The sequence below is a fragment of the Colletes latitarsis genome, chromosome 8 (assembly GCF_051014445.1).
Source record: "Colletes latitarsis isolate SP2378_abdomen chromosome 8, iyColLati1, whole genome shotgun sequence".
Classification (NCBI taxonomy): domain Eukaryota; kingdom Metazoa; phylum Arthropoda; class Insecta; order Hymenoptera; family Colletidae; genus Colletes; species Colletes latitarsis.
In genome coordinates, this window is record NC_135141.1 from 26054579 (window position 1) to 26077167 (window position 22589).

A 22589-nucleotide genomic window follows, 5' to 3' on the forward strand; every position below is an offset into this window, starting at 1 on the left:
TATTAGTTACCGTGAAGCCCATAGGGGGCTTGCGAGTGAATCGGTTGGATGACAGTTTCGAAAGGGTAGTTTGGTGCCGAACGTTTCGTTCGACTAACGCGCCGTCGAAGCATCGTCTCTTTCGTTCTGTAGTTTCGGTGAATGGTTCGTACGTATGCTCGCGAATGAACAACAATTGTCTTTCTTTGCTCGTTACTCGGTGAGGTGGTTAAGTTTGATGTGTCGTCGGTGGTTACGACCATTCGATACGAAACTACGCTGCCATTGACGTAGCATAAACAGGTAACTATGCATTGCAAACTGTGCCGTGCACTCAGCAACGAACGTAACACCTTTTATTATGCTTGGCTTTATGTCGCTGTCACGGTCCGCTGAACCTTGAACATTTTATTGCCTCGAACGGTGTTCGCGTTTTTTGGATTCGTTGTAACAGACTTTTCTGAATGTTCGATGGAAGCCAGCTGCCAGGAAAAGCAACGTGTCAGTAATGCATACATATTCATGACAATTTTTTATGCAAACTTTTTTCACTGCTAGATAGTAAATTTTTGCAAAATCATCGTCCGTAAAATTCGTTATGCTTTTTAAAATTTGCTCGACGATGCAGCACATATTAATTAGCGAGTACGTGTTACACGGACCGTATTAAATACAGTCTTCCTTACTATAATTATTTTCCCCGTCGAAGGAAAAGCTACGCGTAATTACGGCGCACTTTCCTTTTCATCTTTCGGTTCGAATTGTCTTTCGATCGTTTTCCATTTTCTCCAACGCGGAAGGGAAATCGATCAGTCCAGCTACACTTGTATTTATATTTCATTATCTACGCATCGAGGAACATCAACTGTTACAGTTCGATACAGACGTAAGTATCCTCGTAATACGCGGTCTCGAGGGAATTTCGTAACCTTATGGATGTTTCAACGACCAATTTGGACGCGACTTTACACGTGTATCACTTTTATTTTCTACGTATCTTTATGTAGGATCCTTTACTTGTTGTGAATTAAATTGATAACAAAGGAAGCATACGATTAATAAAAGAAAGTGTGTCAATGGCGAATCGATCGAAATTACTTATTATTTTTCGCGCCAATACTTATATTCAGCGATGTGTTATAGAAGATAATCGTGTGCACGGATCGAACTGGAGTTAGATCATTGTAACGTATCGGAACCCTGAGAAATGGCTCGGTGCCACCTTTTATGGCGTCAAAAGAAACCGGTAATTTCTGTCTTCTTCTTTGCCACTTGTTTCTACCGTTATGTTGCGTAATCTATGGCGGCGATACCCGAACAGATCTGTTTTCGTCCTTCGTGCAGACACAAGCACACGATGCACCGCAAAATAAGGATCAGTAACTTGTATGTGTCGCAGTTTCAAAACCGCGCGATCGTTTACTAAATACTGCATCGATTTTCGCAATCGATGGTTGAAATGTAAGGTTATATTCGCGTGGCAATCAATTCGAGGAATCGTAACGGTGCAAGCTTGAACTTGCGTTGTCGTGTAGCAACGTTACTGTTCAAAAATGTACACTCAGGGGACGAACTGATAAGGGGGGAGGGGGGTAACTTATTACTTTGGACTAGGTGCCCTACAAAATTGTACCGCAACAAGCTTTCGGGGTCTAACTTTTTCTTATTAATGTTTGTCCCTTTTAGAACTCGAATGTAACACGGTACGACACGCGTGCATTATATAAATTGCTACGCGTAATTTCACGATGTCAGGCTTGAGCGCCCTCAAGAACTTGTAGTTAATCGTCTTTCTATTGAACTCATTGAACATGGCCGTTGGTATCGAAAGGCTATTCGAATTTCATCATTATTAAATATATGATTTGTAATATATATATACAATAAATATAATAAATAAATAAATTTAATGGGAGATTCTGGAGGCCAAAATAAGACGAAAATCAAGAATACTAATTTGTTGCTGGAGGCTTCCTTAAAAAGTTATTAACAATTAAATTAAAAAATTTCAAATCGTTCTGGAAAAATTATTTTCGGTTGCACGGGTCGATTACAATCATTTTTGGTCATTACATATACCCCCGAAATCCTACGCATTTTCGAGAAAAAAATTCAGAATTCAAAACCAGAAATGGTTCCCTAAAATTTCATGCGAATCTTTAAAATGTCATAACTCCTGAACAGATTGGACGATTTTAATGTTTAAAAAAGCAAACTACGCGTATTTTGGTGGAGAATATGTACCAATCGTAAAAATATTCGAAAAGTTGGTCCTTGACCCTGCAAAATGAGAAAAACCCCATAAAAATGGTCCAATTTTTAAACAGCCATAATTCCTACAATTGTGAATATATTTCAATGAAACTTTTTTCTGAAGTGGAGCTCATGGGTACCTACAAAAAAGTATTAGACAACTTTTCTGTAGGGTGTCAAACAAAATTACTAAAAATGAAAAAGGAATTTTTAAGGAAAATCGACAGGGGGTAGGTGCCTAAATTTTTCGACGAAAATGAAAAGTTTCAAATCGTTCTAAAAAAATTATTAATAGTTCCAGGGGTCAATTACAATCATTTTTGGTGAACAGACATACCCCCAAAATCTTGTGCATTTTCGAGAAAAAAATTCAGTACGGTCGGAAATTTAAACGTTAATAACTGTTCAACAAAGCCTTCATCAACAAATTGGTATTCTTGATTTTCGTCTTATTTTGGCCTCCAGAATCTCCCATTAAAATATTTCCCAGGGGTGACCAAACACCTTGTATACATTATCCAAAGTAGATTAGAATAATTGATAACCTAAAAAATATACATTTATAAAAATTAATTTGAACCGCTAATTTTCTAATCTGACCCACTGTGCGATAGCGATAATATTTATTGTCACTTGTAACGTATTTGTTACTATTTGGTTGAAATATTAAAGCATAGTTAAATCACGAGTTTCTAAAAAGTTCACGCGTAACTTAAAAATCAAATTCTATGTCGGGATTAATTGTAAATTTATCTTAGTCGAAATGCATCGATGTTGACGGACCATGGATTACGATACCTAATCCGAACTGTGATATCGCAGTACATACCGCGACCTTGACAGAATCGATCGATGGGAGAATTGAATGGTTTCGCGCCATAAAACAAGATTTTATTCCTTTAGTGAATATATAAGTGGCTTTTCAATCACCGAAGTGTTTGTTCCGTGTAGGCGTACCGAATCAGACTATCGTACACTCCGATTTTATGTGGTAAGTTACGTTGCAAGACTCATCGATCGTTATACACGCTCAATTTTCACCTCTAGTTTTTGACGTCGGTTAAAAATAGTTACCGGTGTGCAACTATCCTCGAAGATCGGTATCAACGAGTTTCAGGAAGCAACGCGAGTGTTTTGAACAATCACATGACTCGTCAGATATTTCGTAACGACAATTATGGCAATTACACGACATGTTTTTCTTTTTCTATCTAGAAATTAAACGTAGGCGTATAGGCGTGTTTTATAAATTGGCTTACAGACAATTTTTTATTTTAAATCGCAGGATATTCGAAATTCGAAGCTAAAAATTCATTCACAAATTCGAGTTCACCGTTTCCTGGGCGTTGCGTTTTACCGAACTGATAAAAAAAACCGGACGCGAGACATCTGCTCGATTAATTTTTCTGAGAAACCTCGGTCGCAGGTGTACGACGAAGAGGCCGGGGGACTAATCGCGAGAGAGTGCTGTTTACATACACGCGAGTCCCTTAAACTGCAATTAGTCATGGCGACCGGTTCCAACCAACCTTGAATGACGAATTTCAGATCGAACAACTATTTTCGCGACGAGAATAGCCACCGAGCAAGAAAAAGAGTTATCTACTCGGGTTTCTGTAGTCGATCGCGAAGAAAATGGGTGAACGTTCTACTTACAGTCAGACATATCAAATTACTAAACTTCGCTTTGTGAGATACGCGTCGTAAAAGCTGGCTCGGACACGTCCAGTGATTTAGTCGAATGGCGAGTAATTTAATAACTTACTGTGTGTGAACACTTTAGTTCTCCATTAAATCTAACTAATCTATCTGAAATCTAATTTTTTCAACATTCTGACTGCGTTGAAGTATTCTGTATGACGATACGCTAAACAATACGATGTTACATTTGCCTGTACCGTGCAAGTGATGTAATTGACTTTAATGCACCTGCCAGCACTTTCGATATTTTTTGCTAGCGGACGCTCGCATTTTTTGGTGAACGGGTTTACATGATAGCGCAACAAGAACGATCGGGTGAGTCAGCCGTACCGGTAACCGGCTTCGTCTCTCTTTCTCTCCATGTTTCCCTCGCTCTTTCGTACCTCCCCTTTCGCAGCCGACAGAAGTATTCTTGTCCCTGTCTTACTTACAGCTTCCTTTCATGTTCTTATTCGATCCCGTCCCCGAACAGTGATAGATTCCCTTATCCTTCTTTTCGCAAGTTTACGAGCAAATCCAACGCTCGACAGTCTGACTCTTAACATCTGCTCGAAACTTGAAATACCACGCTTCTCTTTTATACAAGCAAAAATATAATCTTCTAAATTTAATTAACGATCAGATAATACGATTTTCGGGTACGGAATATTTTCGAAAACAATAACGAAGATAAATGTAATGTCATTAAGACGTCGACTGTCATGGCGGCTACTTTCGTGTTGCAAAACCGTTTACACTAAAAGATACTTAGTACTTGTGAAATTGTAAATAACGATACGGTCGTTGAGAATGCTATACACCGTTGAATTACCGAATATTCCTACGTGTCAAAATATTAGAAAATAAAAACTTTATCGAACTTACAAATCTGTGTTCAGAATTTTCTGACGTTAAAACTTCCAATTCCAACGTTTCAACGATTCCAGTACAAAAGTGATTAGTTGACCATGGAGATTTTGTAACTCGTGGACACTTGATCTTCAAATGGTTCTCGATATACGCGAGTGGAAATTTTCATGGCGTGTTTGAACAGACTCGAAACGTTTCGAGTCCATCCCTACACCGCAGGCGATCCTTTTCCTTCTCCTGCTAACCGCGCGTCCATCTCTCCTTGGAAGTCTCGCTCACTCCTTTGTTTCCCAATGCTCCAACACTTTCGAGCGAATCGCAACAGGCGACTTCATTGCGTGCCGTTCGCTCGTGACCGTTCGAGCGACGAAGTTCCTTCGTTGCACGAATCCTTTGTCTCCGTTGCTCGCGAATTGGGACTCGATTCGTTCGACGCGATGAAAAAAATGACCGGCCAGTGAGTTTCGGGAATTCGGTGAATCGGTGTAGTTTCGTTCGAAACATTGTGCGACAGTTCGACAGTGACGTACAAAGCGACACTAGAGGGAAGAGAACGAAGAACTAACCCGACACTCGTCCAAGTATCGAAACGATTCGATCATCGAAACTACCTCGCGTAAGTTCGATATCGCGATTAACGATGTGCAATTAAGTTTCTGGAAAATTTAGTTCACGTTCGCGGACAGTGTCGTTTCTGTGTACCGAAACGTCAATTAAATATATTAAAGGTTGTAAGCGTGGTGTTAATTTCAGAAAAGTATAACATTATGAAAGAAAAGAAAACGTTTAGCATAATATACCGAAAATGGAATTTGGTTAAATGGAACGGTAACGATTATATTAATGACTTTCGAACAATTTTGTAGGTGCTCAGCGGGAAATCGTAATTAACGTCCCGATACACCGTTAGTGAGTTTCTACGCATAACTACAGTTTACACTTTAATTACAGTGCACGCAATTATGGTGTTTATTTATTCCCGACGGTCTCGAACGACTCGCGAACCGCTTGAACGTAAAATAAGCGAAATTTGTTTGGTTTTTTAGTTCGTACGCGCGAAAAAATTAACGCGATTTATGAAAATGTCATAAACGCGATGTACGTCCGAACGATGTTTGTTATCATATGTTCGATGCGAACTTTAGTCGACGGACGAAATTGCGTCGGAAGCGTAGTCGTTAAAATAAACTAATTTGCATTGGCAATAAAACTCACGGTCGACTCGCGTGGAAAATAATAATTTAAACGATACGTGATTCATGAAAGATTTCGTGGAGATTGTAAACCCGAAGTAAAAGTTTCGAAGAGCAGTTACACGAACCGGTTGAAGTTCTGCCGTGAGATGTTGCGTCTGTACGGTGTTTCACCCAGAAATGACTCATTCGCAATACAACAATGTCTTGTTTGATCTCTGGAAATGAATGTTCCCTTTCATGTGTCATTTATAATGCACATATGGACGATAACGTGTCAAGGGTACAAAGGAAGAGATCAATGAAAAAATATTACATGCTGATTCTAAACGAGTTCGAATTTTATGATTATACAGGGTGTTCGGCCATCCCTGGGAAAATTTTTAATGGGGGATTCTAGAGGCCAAAATAAGGCGAAAATCAAGAACATCAATTTCTTGACTGAGGCTTCATTAAAAAGTTATTGACAAATTAAATTAAAAAATTTCAAATAGTTCTGGAAAAATTATTTTCGATTGCGGGGGTCAATTACAATCATTTTTTGTGAATACACATACTTCCGAAATCCTACCCACTTTCGAGAAAAAAATTCGAATAAGTGCTGAAAGTTTTGGGTGAAAAAAAAGACGTTCGAATCGTCTTGGAAAAATTATTTTTAGTTACAGGGATCAATTGCAAGCATTTTTGGTCAATAGACATACCCCCGAAATCCTACGCATTTTCGAGAAAAAAATTCCTTACCAAAAATCTAATGTGAGGCCAGAAACGGTTCCCTAAAATTTCATGCGAATCTTTAAAATGTCATAACTCCTGAACGGATTGGACGATTTCAATGTTTAAAAAAGCAAACTACGCGTATTTTGATGGAGAATATGTACCAATCGTAAAAATATTCGAAAAGTTGGTCCTTGACCCTGCAAAATGAGAAAAACCCCATAAAAATGGTCCAATTTTCAAACAGCCATAACTCCTACAATTGTGAATATATTTCAATGAAACTTTTTTCTGAAGTAGAGCTCACGGGTACCTACAAAAAAGTATTAGACAACTTTTCTGTAGGGCGTCAAATAAAATTACTAAAAATAAAAAACGAATTTTTAAGGAAAATCGACAGGGGGGTGGTAGGTGCCTAAATTTTTCGACGAAAAAAAAAATTTTTAATTAATTCTAAAAAAATTATTTTCGGTTCCGGGGGTCAATTTCATGCATTTTTGATGAATAGACATACCCCCGAAATCCTACCCACTTTCTAGAAAAAAATTCGAGGTGTGAAATTTTTCGACAAAATTAAAAAATTTCAAATCGTTCTAGAAAAATTATTTTCGATTGCGGGGGTCAATTGCAAGCATTTTTAATGAATAGACCTACCCCCGAAATCTTGCGCATTTTCGAGAAAAAAATTCAGTACGGTCGGAACTTTAAACCTTAATAACTTTTTAACGAAGCCTCCATCAACAAATTAATATTCTTGATTTTCGTCTTATTTTGACCTCTAGAATCTCCCATTAAAATTTTAATGATGGCCGAACACCCTGTATAGTTTACTGCACCTGCTTAGATATTTTTTTCTTTAAACGTAGGTTCAAGTTTTCTTTGGAAATAATTACGTGGATCACTTTTCCTGCACACGTTTGTTCGTACACGCGAGATATATCGCGTGACCGGCGTTCTTAACATCGCGTCGATTAGTTAATAATTTTTCTTGGGTAAAAACGTTTACAGATATCCTCTGATTACATAAGGTTCTGTTTGCTTAGTAGGAGTGTCGGTTTCACTGCTTTCGTTCGCGATACACTTCTAACGTGGACGCGATTGCAATCCACCATTTGTAAATAGAAATTCGTCTCTTCCGTTTGAGATATGAAACTGAAACTGTCGATAGTCGTTTTTCAATTCAGTATATGCGCACGTTGATTCTAATTACGATCAATTATTTCAGATCTGTGATAAAACGGACTAGGGGCTGACGAGATGTCCGAGTACTGCGAGTACATGTGGGACCCCACAATAGGTCACGCGAGCACTGCTTTGGCGCGAAGCATCTACGAGGAGGAGGCCAGGTTCGACAAACGCGATAAAAAACTGGCCATTAAGACTGTCAGAGCAATATTGCGAGAAATGCCGGACGTAGGTAAGATAGTGTATATCTGCAACGTCTAATGCTGGGGTTAGGTCGTTCCGACGCTCGTGTGACCCTAACTTAAAGCTTCCCTTGGTTTTCCCATCCACAGTTTACCATTGAAGATTTTGGTGCAGGGATTCGTGAAAGACTCCACAGGCAGTTTGAAACAAAAAGCACTGAATTAGGTGGTAGTTCTTATTCCGTTTATGGCCCTCAGAGCGAGCTGTAAGAACATTGAGGATGCGTTTAATCCTCTGCGACACCATGTGTTTTACCTCGCGTGTACATGTGTGGTCGCTTTGAATTGTTTGTTGGAGAAACTAAAAAATATTTCTCCCTGACACGCACCAATAGTAGTGCTACTATTCCTTCGACTTGTCCCGTTATCGCTTTGACGGCCGCTGTCACGTATACGTGACTTTGCGAGCTAGCAGACATTGGCCACTGTCACGTGTGCGCGATCTTCTGTATCAGTCCCCGTTTCATCATACATTCGTTTACGAATGTTTGTTACGTTTGTTGAGGTTACATTTATAATTCCTTATAATGATATTCCTAGCATCTTCGTGTATCTCACTTTGGTCTACAATATCAGCGGCGACTGACAACGGTCTTCGCGTGATACGTGCGGCCATTAAAGTTTTAATTGTAGTAGAACGTCGTCCCGTTTCGTGCCAGCGAACGAACCTATCGATACGACATCGGGGGAGCGTGTTGTCTAATTCGTTTTCAGCTCGTCGATCCTCGAATTTCCGGCATATAATATCCGCGTTCGAGCGGCTTCCTGTCAGCCATTTTTCACGCGAAGCATTACAATGACCCGTGTCTTTGCTCGTAGACTTGAAGCACTGCACGGATGAATATATTACGCGTTTCCTGTTGGCTCGGAAGTATCGCACGGAACAAGCTGCTGCCCTGATAGCCGCTTATCAGACGCAAGTAGCACATCGACAAGATATCTTCGGCAATCTAACGGCGAGGGACCCAGCCTTGCAGCGCGCGTTGCGCGCAGGAATACCGGGTGTGCTTCCTGCACGTGATAGGTGAGGTTATTCGGTTGTCAGCCTCCTTAAAAATAATAATTCCTATTAGTACACAAACTAATCAATCGATATTTTTTTTAAACAACATAGGAAAGGCAGATGCGTACTGGTTATATTAGCGTCCCAGTGGGATCCAATCGCAGTACCGGCGTTATCTGTGCAGAGAGCCATTTTCTTGGTCCTGGAGATTCTCATACAAGACCCAAGGAATCAGGTACAGTATACTGGGTGTTCGGCCACCCTTGGGAAAAATTTTAATGGGAGATTCTACAGACCAAAATAAGACGAAAATTAAGAATACCAATTTGTCGATTGAGGCTTTGTTAAAAAGTTATTCACGTTTAAAGTTCCACCTGTAGAACGGCAATCTGCGAACAGCTGCGTGCTTTATACTTTAAACGTTAATAACTTTTTAACGAAGCCTCGATCAATAAACTAGTATACTTGATTTTCGTCCTGGTTTGGCCCCTAGAATCTCCCATTAAAATTTTTCCCATGGGTGGCCGAACACCCTGTATAATATTTTACAGTTTCTCGCGCTGGTCGTTTCGTATATGCCCTGCAGAAATTATTTGAAAAAAGGAATCTAATTAACCGTAACCGTGGCTGAGAATATTTTGATTTTTTTTTTCTAGCAATCCGGTTTCGTGGCGGTAGTAGATTGGAGCGGGTTCTCTTTGCGACAGGGCGGTGCCTTAGGCGCAGCGGCACTGCGAAACTTAATAGCCGCTCTCCGAGGACGATTTCCGGCTAGATTCAAAGCTGTACACTTCCTGTCGGCGCCTCTTTACGTTCAAGCCACGCTGGCCCTTGTGAAACCTTTCTTGGACGAAAAGACTCGAAATAAGGTGCGGTAAACCTTTAATGTCGATCTTAACGATACCCATCTTCTGTGTTTATTTTAAATTTTACCTAGAATCATAAGTAATACAATTACGCTTTTAATTTCTGGGACTATCCTTTTCTTAAATTCCTGTAATTTGCTATGAGTATAGATACCCAGAATCTGGTTAAAAAACATTGATTTAGCTATTATAGTATTTGAGAACGTTATACTGAGGAACATTGCCAAAAGGTTAAGAACCACTGGCTTAACACATAAATTCAAACACGCTTCTGCATACACGACTCAAGGTATTCAGAGTTAAATATTTGACCAAAAGATAATTCGATGTATCACCCTACGATTACTATAACTTATCCTCTTTAACCGGTGCTTATTAAAAATGCGATTAATTAACGTAGTTCAACGAAATGATCGTTCCTTAACTCTTCCTACAATTATTACCAAAAATTATTGTTTATTAAAATAATTGAATTACAGCAAAGAGAATTGTTCAAGTTGTAAAATACGAATACAAAGACTCATTGCATATTTTATTCAATCCTTTCGTTGTTCAAGTTTACTTTGGGCATCCTTTAATCTAGCTTTAATTTAATTTCTGTTTAAATAATAATTCTAGATCTATCTGCATGGGAACAATTTGAGCACCCTACACGAGCATCTGCCCACCGACATCCTGCCAGCGGAATTAGGTGGTACAGGGCCAGCCTTCAACCCGGGACTATGGGCAGAACCAGTCATTCATTCGGCAATGAAGGAAGCCGAGCTGGCCGCGTTAAAGAAGGAAAAAGAGCAAGCTGAAATCGCGGAGAGATCATGCGACAGAAGTCTGGTCGAGTCTAGAAACGTGGAGAACCATAAAAGAAACCAAGCAGACTCCATGGAGTCGAGCAATGGTATGAACAAAGAGATCGGACGGCGATTCTTTAATCCTTTTGGTAGTTCTGTAAAGAACCAGTCCGCAAAAAAACCAGGTGGAACGAACGTAGAGCTGAATTTGATTAATCGCAGCATCGCGCACACAGAAGAAAGGGAACATAGAAGAGGAGTGAATAGGACAATAATGGAAGACGAGGATTCTCATTGTCAGAGTAGAGATAAAATGTTGAACAATGGGAATGCTAATTACTTCGAAGATAAAAGAGAACGGTACAAAGATTCTGAGGATAACTTGTTAGCTTTCCAATCTGAAACAAACTCGAACGAATACGAGATCTCGAATAGGCCAGACAGCGACGACAGTAAGGACAATTCATTAGACAATAGATCGGAGAATGCGCTAATTGAAACAGGTAAGAGCGAGATACCTTCCGAAGAAACTAATCTCATAACGTAATATTAATTTCATCGAGGTATTAGTTTAAAATAAATCTATCGAGTAATTAAGCAGGACTTTTATAAGTATGTTAATTCTGGTTACGAATATCGATCAAAAAGGGGAAGAATCAAGTTCAAGGTAGTTTTAGGGTAAAACGTAATAGATCACTTTTTGTAGACATTAAGGAATACCTTGTGATATGGTAAACGTCATTTTTAATGTATTTATATATTCATGAGGCTTTTTATTATTTCCTTCTCATAAATAGAAAGTACATTCACATTATCGGTATCAACGCGAACCAATTCGTGTAGAAGTATTAGTGGAACATTTAATATAGCGAATTCATAAATTTTTTCATTTTTTTTTTCTCTCGATATACTTGTAAAACATGAATTCATTTTTGTAAAAACGAACCCACTGCCTATTTAGGTCATAACACATTAGACAAACGATATACATATTGACGCGAATAACGTACATAAAAGGAGGTCAATGGCATTAAAACAATCCTTATCCTACTAATCGAAAGTACTTAACCTGTAACAAAAACAAAACTCGTTACTCGAATATCTCTGAGGTTCCTTTTTTTATTTTTATTTTTGTTTTTTAATTGTGCGTAATAAACACAATTTACAAATAGTTTTATAGATTGCAACAAGTACTTAGACTGCGAATTTAAATTTGCGGTATACTTATAAATGTAAATTAATAAGTCGAACTTCATTGAAACTCGTGAAATTATGAATATGGGGCAAGAAACACGTTCTTCCTCGTCATACACATTTTTACATATATCTTTTAAAAACCATTTCGACGATAAACAATTCGTATTAATTCTGTAAATATGTATTAAATTATTTATTGATGTCAAATGTATCATGAAATTAAGGATCTCTTATCACGCGTATTATATACCTGAAAAAGTGTTGTAAACATTGTGTATTTACAATTTTAAGTATATTAAATATAACAGATATTTTGTTTAAATCCTCCCCCTATAAGAACTGTATTTTTAAATAAATATATATTTTACCATTTGGAACATTCTCCTTTGGTCGTCTTATTTTAGATAGAAAACTGAAGAACTATGACAAATTATAAATTAAAATTTAGATATATTGTTATAAAAATATAAATTATTAGTAACAGCACTGCACAGCATCTGTTAGATTAACATTAATACGTGATAAATGCATAGTAATATATTAAATTAACTAAATTTTAAGGTGGAAACTACATCTCTATGAAAAATGCATATATTAATTTGTCTTCCATCCATATGTTGATCAGATGCTAACAAAAGAGAAATTACGGTAGAAATAATGGAATAAAAATTTATTATTTTAGTACATAAAATATATATGTATACGATTTTAACATCAATATACATTATAAACATAGAATCTTTTAATACTTTATCACATTACCAAAAACACCCTGCTACCTTATAACTCCCTTTTTTTTTCTCTCACACACACATTCTCCCCCTCTTTTTCTCGATTTGTATGAAAATAGAAAATCCTACACAGAGATCTAAGATGAGGTATATAAAAAACGTTAGTCAAATATAATGCGACAGGTTGCTTATGTACAAATGTTATTATTTACGTGGACACTGAATTTTGTTACAAAAAAAAAAAAAGAAAAAAAAAAAAAGAGAAGAACTTTTCAACATCAACAACAATAAATATATGCAGTTATGAAAACTATGCGTTCTCTGATTCGAATCGTATTTCGAGTTATGATTCGATGTATCTATGACTGTATGCTTGACATAACGCAATTTATAGTGGATTATAAAACTGTCGGTGACTTCTATGTTTCTCAAATTACGTATACTTTACGCGTATAATCGTCAACATGGAATATCGAAACGTGAACATCTACTTTCTGAATACATATGTGTTTGTACTGTACCTTATGATTTCTCGTTATGAAATTATCTTTGTGTAAACTGTTTGTCGAAAACTAATAATGGCAGAGTATGGTGGAAATTGTACACATTGCGTACAATGCATTAGATTATTGTCCAACAGACAACACTCAAGCTACAACGGCAGGAGGAACCCAACCACCAAAACCGCGTTCCAATTCCTCCGCTACGGCTATCGTTAAACGATCTTGATACAGATCACCAACAACCTGTTGTAAATAATATGATTACATAATATTAAAAATAATCCATTTAATGGCATGACAACGACGTATCAAAATTTGCACCTGTATACCAATGGGAAGACCTTGCTTGTTCAAACCTAAAGGGCAAGCAGTGGATGGCAACCCTAGTACATTAATAATTGCAGTGTACGAAAAATTGAATGGTTTAATCAGTGGCTCGTGATGCAACGGTGCTGCGGTTGGATGTGTAGGATACAAGAACACACCGTTATCACCCAAGATTTCCTATAATAAAGAGTATAGTCAGAATGATGTCGTGGCATATCGTCAAAGATGAAAAAAACTGGATGCTTCTGGTTACATGCTTCCTAACAAATTCAATCACTCGTTTCGTTGCGATAAAAGGACTACAATATAATTCACAAAAAGAATGTACTTTTACTAAATTAGATAGAAAAATCGCATTCTGCATGCAGGGCGAAAACATGTTTCTGTTACTAAATAGGGAAACACGTTATACCGTGTGTGACACACTAGTAGCCTGACCAGTTTGCACAAGAGTGATTCGAGAAAGAATTCACATCCGCTAACGAACAGTACAGTTCCGTAATTCGATTGTAAGAATTAATCAATATCTTGATATCTTGCGCGGTATTTCGGAAAGGAAGGCGAAGAATAAAGGTGCCAATTCCAACCCTGATGAGTTACATTACGGGCACTTAATCAATTCGAGATATTGCAATAAAAGTTTATATACAGAAAATTAAAGTTAATCGATATAATGCATAGCTTTGCGAAATACCTTAAATTCTTGATAAAGATCCCTACTTTCTTGCATCAGCTTAACATGTTCCTCGCTTCCATGTTTCACCGCAAACCTTTGGAACGTAGCTGTGAGAAGAGCTATAAGCGTATGATTGCTCGTGAATGTTGCCCATTTTATAAACTCCCACCAGAGATTTATGTGACCGTTTCTGTTCGACAACTCATACGTAAAGTCTTTTTCGTCCTTGCAACTCATGTTCGCCATCCAGAGCGCAATGCTCTTCTTCATTTTTCTAATACTGAGTTTGGTCGCCTTGGTTTTATGCGCTTTCTCGAGATAACGAATTACCCCCCTCATGGCGTCTCTTATTTCCACGTCTACCGGTGATGTTAAGAATTGACCGCCGTCGTCTTCCATGTAATAGAACTAAATTAAAACATATATTTATCGCATACTACAAAGTAGAAAGCACCCTTAAGTATATGATTCATACCTCGATTTTTGAAATATCTACTTTGCTATTTAATCGTAATTTATCCACGTTCTTGTCCGCAAGAACTTTTAAAGTGGGCATCAGGTCTTGAGCATACCTACACATTGGACCAAGCGAAAGCAGCCTATCTTGTTCCTCGCTGTGAGCACTTGGATACTGACCATGTTTAGAAACTATTCCTTCCGAAGGTTTATGTCCAAAGACACCATTGAAAAAGCATGGCATGCGAATAGAACCACCAATATCTGATCCTATTCCTAATGGTGAGCCAGCAGCTGCTTGTATGCAACCTTCCCCACCAGAAGATCCCCCGACTATATGCCTAGTATTGTAAGGATTTTTCGTAGTACCGTATAGAGAATTACTAGTTTCCCACCACATTGCTAATTCTGAAATGTTTGTTGTTGCCAGAGGTATGGCCCCTGCAGTTTTCATCAATCTTACAACTTCTGCATCGTGCTTAGCAACAAATGTTTTACGAACAACTAAACCAGCAGTTTGCTTCATGTTAGCAATTGCAATACAATCCTATAATGGATATTATTACTTGAAATTGCTCTCCAATTATGGGAGTCAACTCAATGCAGATTAGTGTATTGTTAGGTAAAACTTACCTTTGTTGTGAAAGGCACTCCAAAGAAAGGCTTTTCTTCTGCTAAAGTTTGAGGAGATGGAGCATCCTTAGACTTCAGAAGTTCATCACATTTCTTTGCATCTTTGAGAGCTTCCTCGAAGCGTTCCTCTACTACACAGTTAAGCATTGGTTGAATTTCTCTTATTCTATCTATATATGATTGTACTACATTTTCCGAAGTCAACTGTAACAGTAAATAAATAGTCAAATATTTGAAAGTATTTCTTTCCCACCTCAAAGGTAAACATGTATTTGGGTGGTCTTACCTGCTTATTTCGAATTTTAAAGGCTAAAGTAGTTGCACTATGTAGAAGTGTTAAGTCCTTTATAGGTGGTTGAGATTGGGTAGGACCTTTCAGAATTGCAATGAACAGATATATTCTTCTAGCAATTATTTCGATCAATCTATGAATCACACTTAATATTTTCCCTGTAGTCTGCATTCTACTTTGATTTTTAATCTTGGTAGACATTTATCTGAAAAAAGGTTAAATTTCAATGTATTAGTTACTATTTCCATGTTGCAATAAAAGATGCTGAGTAAACAGCAGAATTTACTCTATAGTATATGCATTGGAATAAAATATATGCTTTAATAACATCAGTAAACAATGAATGAAACTTTTGAATGGATGAACATCATTATTCATGATAGACAATCTGAATGAATAGAAGCATAACAAAAAATTACATCTGAAACAGACTACATTTTATCGAAACGTGGCAAAACGATTTTTAATATAATTTCGAAATAATAAAACTGATTAATTCGAGGATGCTTAAATAATGCATTGATTTGAAAGTCTGAAATTGGTTCCTGCCCACTGGGCATCGTGTTGACGTAGCCCACGGTCAACTTGTATTTTAATACATCCCGCATTATACTTGCTAAACAAATAATACATTCGTACGCCAGCTTGGATACGTTTCGCCATTAACTGTCATGTAAAAGGATTGATGGTTTATGGCACGTTTGCATCATCTTAATCATGTTTTATTGCGCTATCTCCATTATCTCTGCATCGTTCTGGCGGTAGGTTAATTGGTCGACCTTGTGTCACAAACGATATTACCCTGTGTTTTTATGGGAAACGCCGGTGTTTATCGATTAACGCGTGCCCCATAAACGACTGCCCCGACGGATAAGTGGTGACAAGCACGGCGCGGCTCGGTTTCAAATGACTTCTGAACAAACAGACGCCGTAGGCGCGACAATTTTAGTACGAATTCCACACTGATAAGCCAGTAATGATGTAACCGTCGGAGTTACATATCAAGGCTGCCATACCAACACCATGTGAGTTTGACAGTGGTCGTTCTCGACCGGATATCACTTACGGTGCGTTTCAAGGCGATGTTCTCGTTTCGTCGGGCGTTTTCCACCGGTCGGAAGCTTGCCGTGATGCACGCGGCTCGTTCGGTCGATAAATAACACAGTAAAACGGATAGATTCTCAAAAGTAATCGAAACGAATCGTTGAACGTGCTCGATCGACGAATTCGATCAAACGATCGCGAAAGTGATCGCGCCTAACGGTGCATGGGCGAGTCCCTTTTTGTCGTTTCTTGCTGGCGAACGATTTATGAATTTGATCAATTAGATCATCGAATTAATTTTAAACGCGCGATCGAGGTAACTTGGAAACAGTCGATTGGAAATCGATAATCGTACCAAAGTAACGTTGTATCGTAACAAGTATGGAACATCGACGAACGTTCGCCGACGGGTAATGTTTGTGCAGATCGAAGTACTTACGACAGTGGATTCGTTTAATGAGTCGACTGGAGAAGCTTGCTGCAAACTAGCGAGCGAATCGATATTGTCTGACACCCCTTCGATAAAGAACAAATTTAAATCACGCGTCATCGACGAGTGTAGTGTTGCGTTCCGTACGACACCTCTTCTTCTCGGCACTCGAAGTCAACTGATACCACTGCTCACGAGCTCTACTCTCCCACCTTTGCCGGCACGAACACTGCGCGAGGACCGCGCAATCGCAACAGTCGATGGGCTGGTAGACAGTCTGGGACTGACGGCGACGACCTTTTATGCGTCGCAGAAATGTTTGGCTGGTCGGGGATAGGTTGTAAAATGGCCGCCGGGAACGATATTTTCGCGAGTAATGTTATTTATCAAAGATAGATATATACACTAAGCGTATCGATATCGATCAGGTCACCCAAGCATCACGACCCCTCGATCTGCTACGATATTATTTATATGCAACTACTTTTACAATAACGATGCTTTCACTTTAACGAATATGTACTTGCACTTTCCAGTCATTCAGGGCCAACTTTACGCGAAAGCAAACGTGTATCGCGTTGGAGGCGTTTACAAAATGAAATCAATAAAATAAATAAATAAATTTGGGTACCTCGATTTTAGACGATTTTTAACATAAAGAATTATCATATTGTTACAGAGTAAGAATTTTTAAGTTCTGCGACGTGGGCTTAGTCATCTTTCAAGGTAAAGTATGATTTGCATGCAGTAATCTGTATTGTTAGTCAAATTACTGCATGTTTCCTGTAATCTATTGTTTTGACTAATATCCACAAAAATAGATCGGTAATTTGTGCGATAACATTGTTACGTAACAAAATGTTATCTTGCTTAATGTATGTTACTTTGAACTTGAAAACTCAGGTTTCACCTCGTTTTAATTTGTAACATAAATTTCAACAATACGTTGAATAATTGTGCTTGTAATTATGAAGGTGACCTAAGTCATATACCGTGTGTTCGATGATAAAAATTTAATTTCTCTATGTATATTATCGTTTATTTGAATAGTCGCGCGCGATCGTCAGCTCCGATGATTATCTTCACGCACACGCATACGGTGTTAATGTTTGACAGGTTGTTATCTTTTAACACATTTACTTACTTATGCAACCGATAGAATTCCAATATTGGTAAATACTTATATTTACCTTTTTTTATATATCCTGCGTAACTACGTAATGTTTTGAAAACAAAATACTTGATACGTCAATTGTTTATTGTTTATCAAGCTTAGTTGCGTTCCTACGACAATAATGCGACACTCATAGCATGAATTGTACTTGAACTCCTTTTCCTCCATTACGTTTTGCAATCGCTAATTAATCTTTCATTGAATTATATTTACATAGTGCATTATACACAGTATATATAATTGTTCATTAAAAGTAATTTATAAGAGAAAAAAATTAATAACAGGTGAGCAGACACGTAGGAAATCCATAGCGTATGATAATTTAAATGTTTTGATCTATTTCTTCGTTAATAGCTATAACCTTCCGACTGTCCAGGAAAAAAGTAACTGGTTATGTAAATGATCGTGAAAGATCGTCAATAGAATGTAGGGCACACATTTTCACATCGAATCATAATATTCATTATTGATAAACAGATGACTTATTAACGACAAACGTGAGAAACGTTCCACGTTTCATCGTAATCGTTTGAATTAAAAGTGATCTCGATAATTTGCATTTAACGCGAGCACTTTTATTCTTATTTTATTTTTTTTTGTAACAAATAACTGTCAACGATTCTCAGTCATCAGGACACGGAACAATTCGTAATTTTTCAATCGTCATGAATCATTGAAGCTCGTCAGATGGCGACTCGATCGCATGTCATCAGCCAAGATACTAAAGAGGGACAATGGCGTCAATGTCTGACGCGCGCGCGTGTGCATGTGTACGACAGGGTGAATGTCACTTTGTGGCCACTTACTTCCTTATCACTCGACAAAGAACGTTCATTATCCTTGGTGATTTTATTATTGGCTGCGTCTCGTGCTGAGTTAACGACGTAACGGTATAGTGTGGTGAGACTGACTCTTACGTTTTCCAACTTGAAATGGGGCTCACGATCGCTGTTCGTATTTTTGAGGTTAGCTCACAGAACTCTGCGGCATTTTCGCGCCGCAATAACACTTTGCGAAACCTTGTTCTGTTTTTCGTCCGCTCGATTTATCCGCTGATGGTTCTTGCGACGTCTGCATTACCGAGATTCTGTACGTCGAACGTTCCGTTAAAATTCATTCGATCGTTTGAACAGAAAATGATTTGGGTGTCACCATGATCCAGCTATTCCACATCCACTTCCAACATAACCTTTAACTTGCTTAATACTATCAGCACAGAATTGTTTGGACCTTGTCACGTTTGATCCATTCGCGTGTAATAATTATTATAGTTTACCATAGTATTTTAAAGGCAAAATTTGTAGCATGTTTAAACTTCTCGTGCTATTTCCATTGTTTCAGATAACTTCTATCAGTTGCAAGTGAATGTAATTGTTTGTTTCTCGAATGACGTCGACTTGATTCATGCCTTCCTTTCTTATGCCTTACTCTATTATTGATCTTATTTTATCTATTACGAAAGTTATGACATCAATTCAGCTGTCTTGTCTTCCTGCAGCTGTTTTTATTTTCGGACGCGTCGTGTCGTTCGAGTCTTTAACCTCGATTTATATTTTACTTCTCCGATTACCGGTTATTACTGTATACAGTCGTAATACTTTAATAATAAAATACGTTCCATTCCTCGTAAATACTAAAATGAGGTAAATGCTTCTTTTTGTAAAAATAAAACACGTTCTACGAATAAAATCGTCCGGGGGCATAATAATATATTATTATTCGTGAAACTCAGAGTGAAAGTAATACGAATATTTCGTGACTCTCTTGTGTTTTGCTTTCTAAATTTTACCATAATTACGTTTTGATGATGGACATTTGCGAACGTACTAAAATACTAGCTGAACAATACTGTGATGAAAGACTTCGATAAGTCCTTAAAATCATACTAGTTTTTTACGGTTATCATTTTCTGCAATCCTGATCAAGATACGTGTATTTTTATCGAACAAACGAGGGGGGAGGTCCAATTTCGAGCGATATTAATCTTATCCGATGGAATTTCGAAAATATTCACGTCAACGTTCGAGGCCATCGAGAGACGAAAAGCCCGGTCGCCATTCTAAGCTCAATAGAACGATCTCCGATAATTGAAACCTTGACCCAACGATTCGAACCATTGAAACGCGAGCCAACGAGTGCAAAAGTTTTTCCGCTATTTCCTCAGATTCGTGTCGCTGCTATGACATAGTGAACACCGAGGACACCGAATCGCTGGTCGCCTTCGAGTAATCGTCGCGATCGAGGTCGCCGTGAAAGATGAAGAAGGTCAAAGGTCAGAACGAAGCCAAAGACATTCAGGAAAAAATGAAGATGGTGGACGTGAAATCGTCGTCGCCGGCCAGTCTACTGGCCAGAAACGCTGTTCTGTTGCCCAGTAGCTTGGCCAGAGTCAAGCAATTCGAACAGTCGAGAGCGATAATAAGCCAAGCGGGGTCGTCTTCCGGTTCAGCCACCGGTGAGTCAACAAGTTGATTATCCGGTGTGCCTTTGGCGTTCAGCTTTTAACTATTTGCACGCACTGGCATGGGAGTTGCGCATTATCGTTGTGCTGGGTGGTTTGTCAGGAATTTCCTTAGGAAACCTAATTATTTTGTCATAAGGTTTGTATTCTTTACGACAATGGCTGGATGGGTGAGTAAGATAGGATCTTCCAAGCATTTAATTAGCTATTAGGAAGGGGATCAGAGACGAAGTTTCTCCAGCATCATGCCCGGTTCGCATTATTGGGTCAGGATAGGGCAGGGCAGGGCCACTTGGCGAGTACATTTTGTCTCCTGTCCTGTCCCGATAGTGAGAATCGGTCTTATTCGGGGTCCAAGAAGAGGAACATTGCAACGTGGGATTGGTCTGGACGTTTCACCGTCGAGAAGTGAAACACGTTACCGATTTGCATTATTGGGTCAGGATAGGGTAGGGCAGGGCCAACCGGTGTGACCATTCTGTCCCCTGTGCTGTCCCGATAGTGAGAATCGGTGCTAAAAAAATGTACTCTTCGCTTTATTATTGTATATACCCATTGTTTTAAAACTTTTTTCGTTATATGCGAAATACTCGAACGAAAGTTTAATTCGTAATACGATATTTTCAGCGATAAAGAATGCACGCAGAAAAAGTTCCCTCGGACCATTCAAGTATAGACGAGGCTGGGTCTGGATGACAAAGTTTAAACGAAAAGTTTCTGGTGAATTATGGCAGATACGTCCCAACCGGATGGAAAACGCGACCGATTTATTCTCACGCGCAGTTCCATGAAAGCCATGCTTGTGCGTGGCTGTTCGATACCCGTCTATTTATAATTCCGTGGCTCTATAAGTTTAGCCAAATATTGATTTTGTTGAAACGTCTGGCCGCGATTCACTTTTGAGTTTTTGCGTTCGTGGTAAACGCCAAACATGCTCATCACGCCGCGTTACAAGGTCATTATGACGAATGGGTTGCAACAAAAAAAACGTTACGCAACGACGAGTTAAGAAACGCTGGATCTAATATCCCAGTCATCTAAGGCAGGTCCCGACAAAACGCGCTTCGAGTTCCTACCCAAAGCAAAGCAACGCCACAATCCTAATCACGATTTTAACCATCGTCCCTACCCTCTACCTATCTCCAGCAAATAGTATAAAAGCTTACAAAATCGAAGAATCAGCAGAAAGAGTCTAGTACTTAATCGACCTAATACGAGTTGAACGAGTTTCTTAAGATAGTAAAGTGTTGTCAATTATACCGGAATCCAACAAAGTGACGGCGAATATTTTTGGCAACCGTGTTAACGAGGACGTCCCGTCGACGCCACTCGAAGGACAGGACCAATCTCGTCGAAGTAACAAGAGTCACGTACCACGTTATTAATCCGTTAAACATCGTTCGACCGTTTTCTACGTAATTTCATATCCGGATTCCAGGGGTGTCGAGTTTTCTAACCGAGGATCGGTTTCTGCGATGGAAATGCTCCCGGGGACGCACCGGATCGAGAAATCGAATTTTGCTCGGTTACCGGACGCAAACTGATCATTTCCGCGAGGGAATCTACTTTTGAGATCGTGGCTCGCATACTGCACCGAAGATGGAAAAGTCACGGGCGTTATTGGTTCTGTCGCAGCCATGAATTTTGTGATTTATTTTGATTGGATCGGCCGAATCGTTTCGAGAGTTCAGCGACATCGTACACGGGCACCGTGACAGTGTGTTGCGCGTTCTTTTCAATTTAATCGCGGAATTGTAAATTGCAAATTTGTAAAGCAACGCTTGTTATTTAAATTAAAAAAAAAATTGGTACAATTTGTAGAACGTATACCACGACGCTTAAAGAATTCTAATAATTGAATCATACACTGTATTAACACGTATGTTCAATAA

At 38.6% G+C, this 22589-nt stretch overlaps 3 protein-coding genes across 7 annotated transcripts in view; 2 read left to right on the forward strand and 1 right to left on the reverse strand.

Annotated features, from left to right (window-relative positions):
- On the forward strand, window positions 1–12292 carry LOC143344692 (clavesin-2). 2 transcript variants are annotated; one of them, XM_076770986.1, is made up of 6 exons: window positions 1–282; window positions 7915–8106; window positions 8936–9140; window positions 9231–9354; window positions 9776–9988; window positions 10604–12292. In XM_076770986.1, exons 2-6 carry the CDS (start codon window positions 7947–7949, stop codon window positions 11318–11320), a joined length of 1419 nt encoding a protein of 472 aa, XP_076627101.1. In that variant the 5' UTR covers window positions 1–282; window positions 7915–7946; the 3' UTR covers window positions 11321–12292. The 2 variants fall into 2 exon arrangements, with proteins under 2 accessions (XP_076627101.1, XP_076627102.1); XM_076770987.1 differs by lacking the exon at window positions 1–282 and adding an exon at window positions 3191–5398.
- On the reverse strand, window positions 11571–19166 carry LOC143344691 (fatty-acid amide hydrolase 2). 4 transcript variants are annotated; one of them, XR_013080122.1, is made up of 8 exons: window positions 17072–17415; window positions 15583–15793; window positions 15297–15500; window positions 14683–15210; window positions 14226–14615; window positions 13526–13708; window positions 13223–13447; window positions 11571–11842 (listed from the first exon to the last, which is right to left on the reverse strand). XR_013080122.1 is itself a non-coding variant. In XM_076770984.1 (7 exons), exons 2-7 carry the CDS (start codon window positions 15787–15789, stop codon window positions 13349–13351), a joined length of 1611 nt encoding a protein of 536 aa, XP_076627099.1. In that variant the 5' UTR covers window positions 15790–15793; window positions 19043–19166; the 3' UTR covers window positions 11888–13348. The 4 variants fall into 4 exon arrangements, 2 of the variants coding, with proteins under 2 accessions (XP_076627099.1, XP_076627098.1); XM_076770984.1 differs by lacking the exons at window positions 11571–11842; window positions 17072–17415 and adding an exon at window positions 19043–19166 and having other exon boundaries at window positions 11888–13447; XM_076770983.1 differs by lacking the exon at window positions 11571–11842 and having other exon boundaries at window positions 11888–13447.
- The window catches only part of LOC143344690 (cytochrome b5 reductase 4), an 11614-nt gene continuing 8097 nt past the window's right edge, over window positions 19073–22589 (forward strand). The window contains exons 1-2 of the mRNA XM_076770978.1: window positions 19073–19201; window positions 20401–20691. Of these exons, the coding sequence (XP_076627093.1) occupies window positions 20493–20691 (199 nt within the window). The 5' untranslated portion in view covers window positions 19073–19201; window positions 20401–20492. The remainder of the gene's footprint in view (window positions 19202–20400; window positions 20692–22589) is intronic.

Coding starts and splice junctions, on each gene's coding strand:
- LOC143344692 (XM_076770986.1), top strand. CDS start 7,947: ATGTCCGAGTACTGCGAGTACATGTGGGACCCCACAATAGGTCACGCG. Junction 8,107..8,935: donor GCGAGAAATGCCGGACGTAG/GTAAGATAGTGT, acceptor CTTTGCTCGTAG/ACTTGAAGCACTGCACGGAT. Junction 9,355..9,775: donor TACAAGACCCAAGGAATCAG/GTACAGTATACT, acceptor TTTTTTTTCTAG/CAATCCGGTTTCGTGGCGGT.
- LOC143344691 (XM_076770984.1), bottom strand. CDS start 15,789: ATGTCTACCAAGATTAAAAATCAAAGTAGAATGCAGACTACAGGGAAA. Junction 15,501..15,582: donor TTAAAATTCGAAATAAGCAG/GTAAGACCACCC, acceptor TTACTGTTACAG/TTGACTTCGGAAAATGTAGT. Junction 13,709..14,225: donor ATCTTTATCAAGAATTTAAG/GTATTTCGCAAA, acceptor TCTTTATTATAG/GAAATCTTGGGTGATAACGG.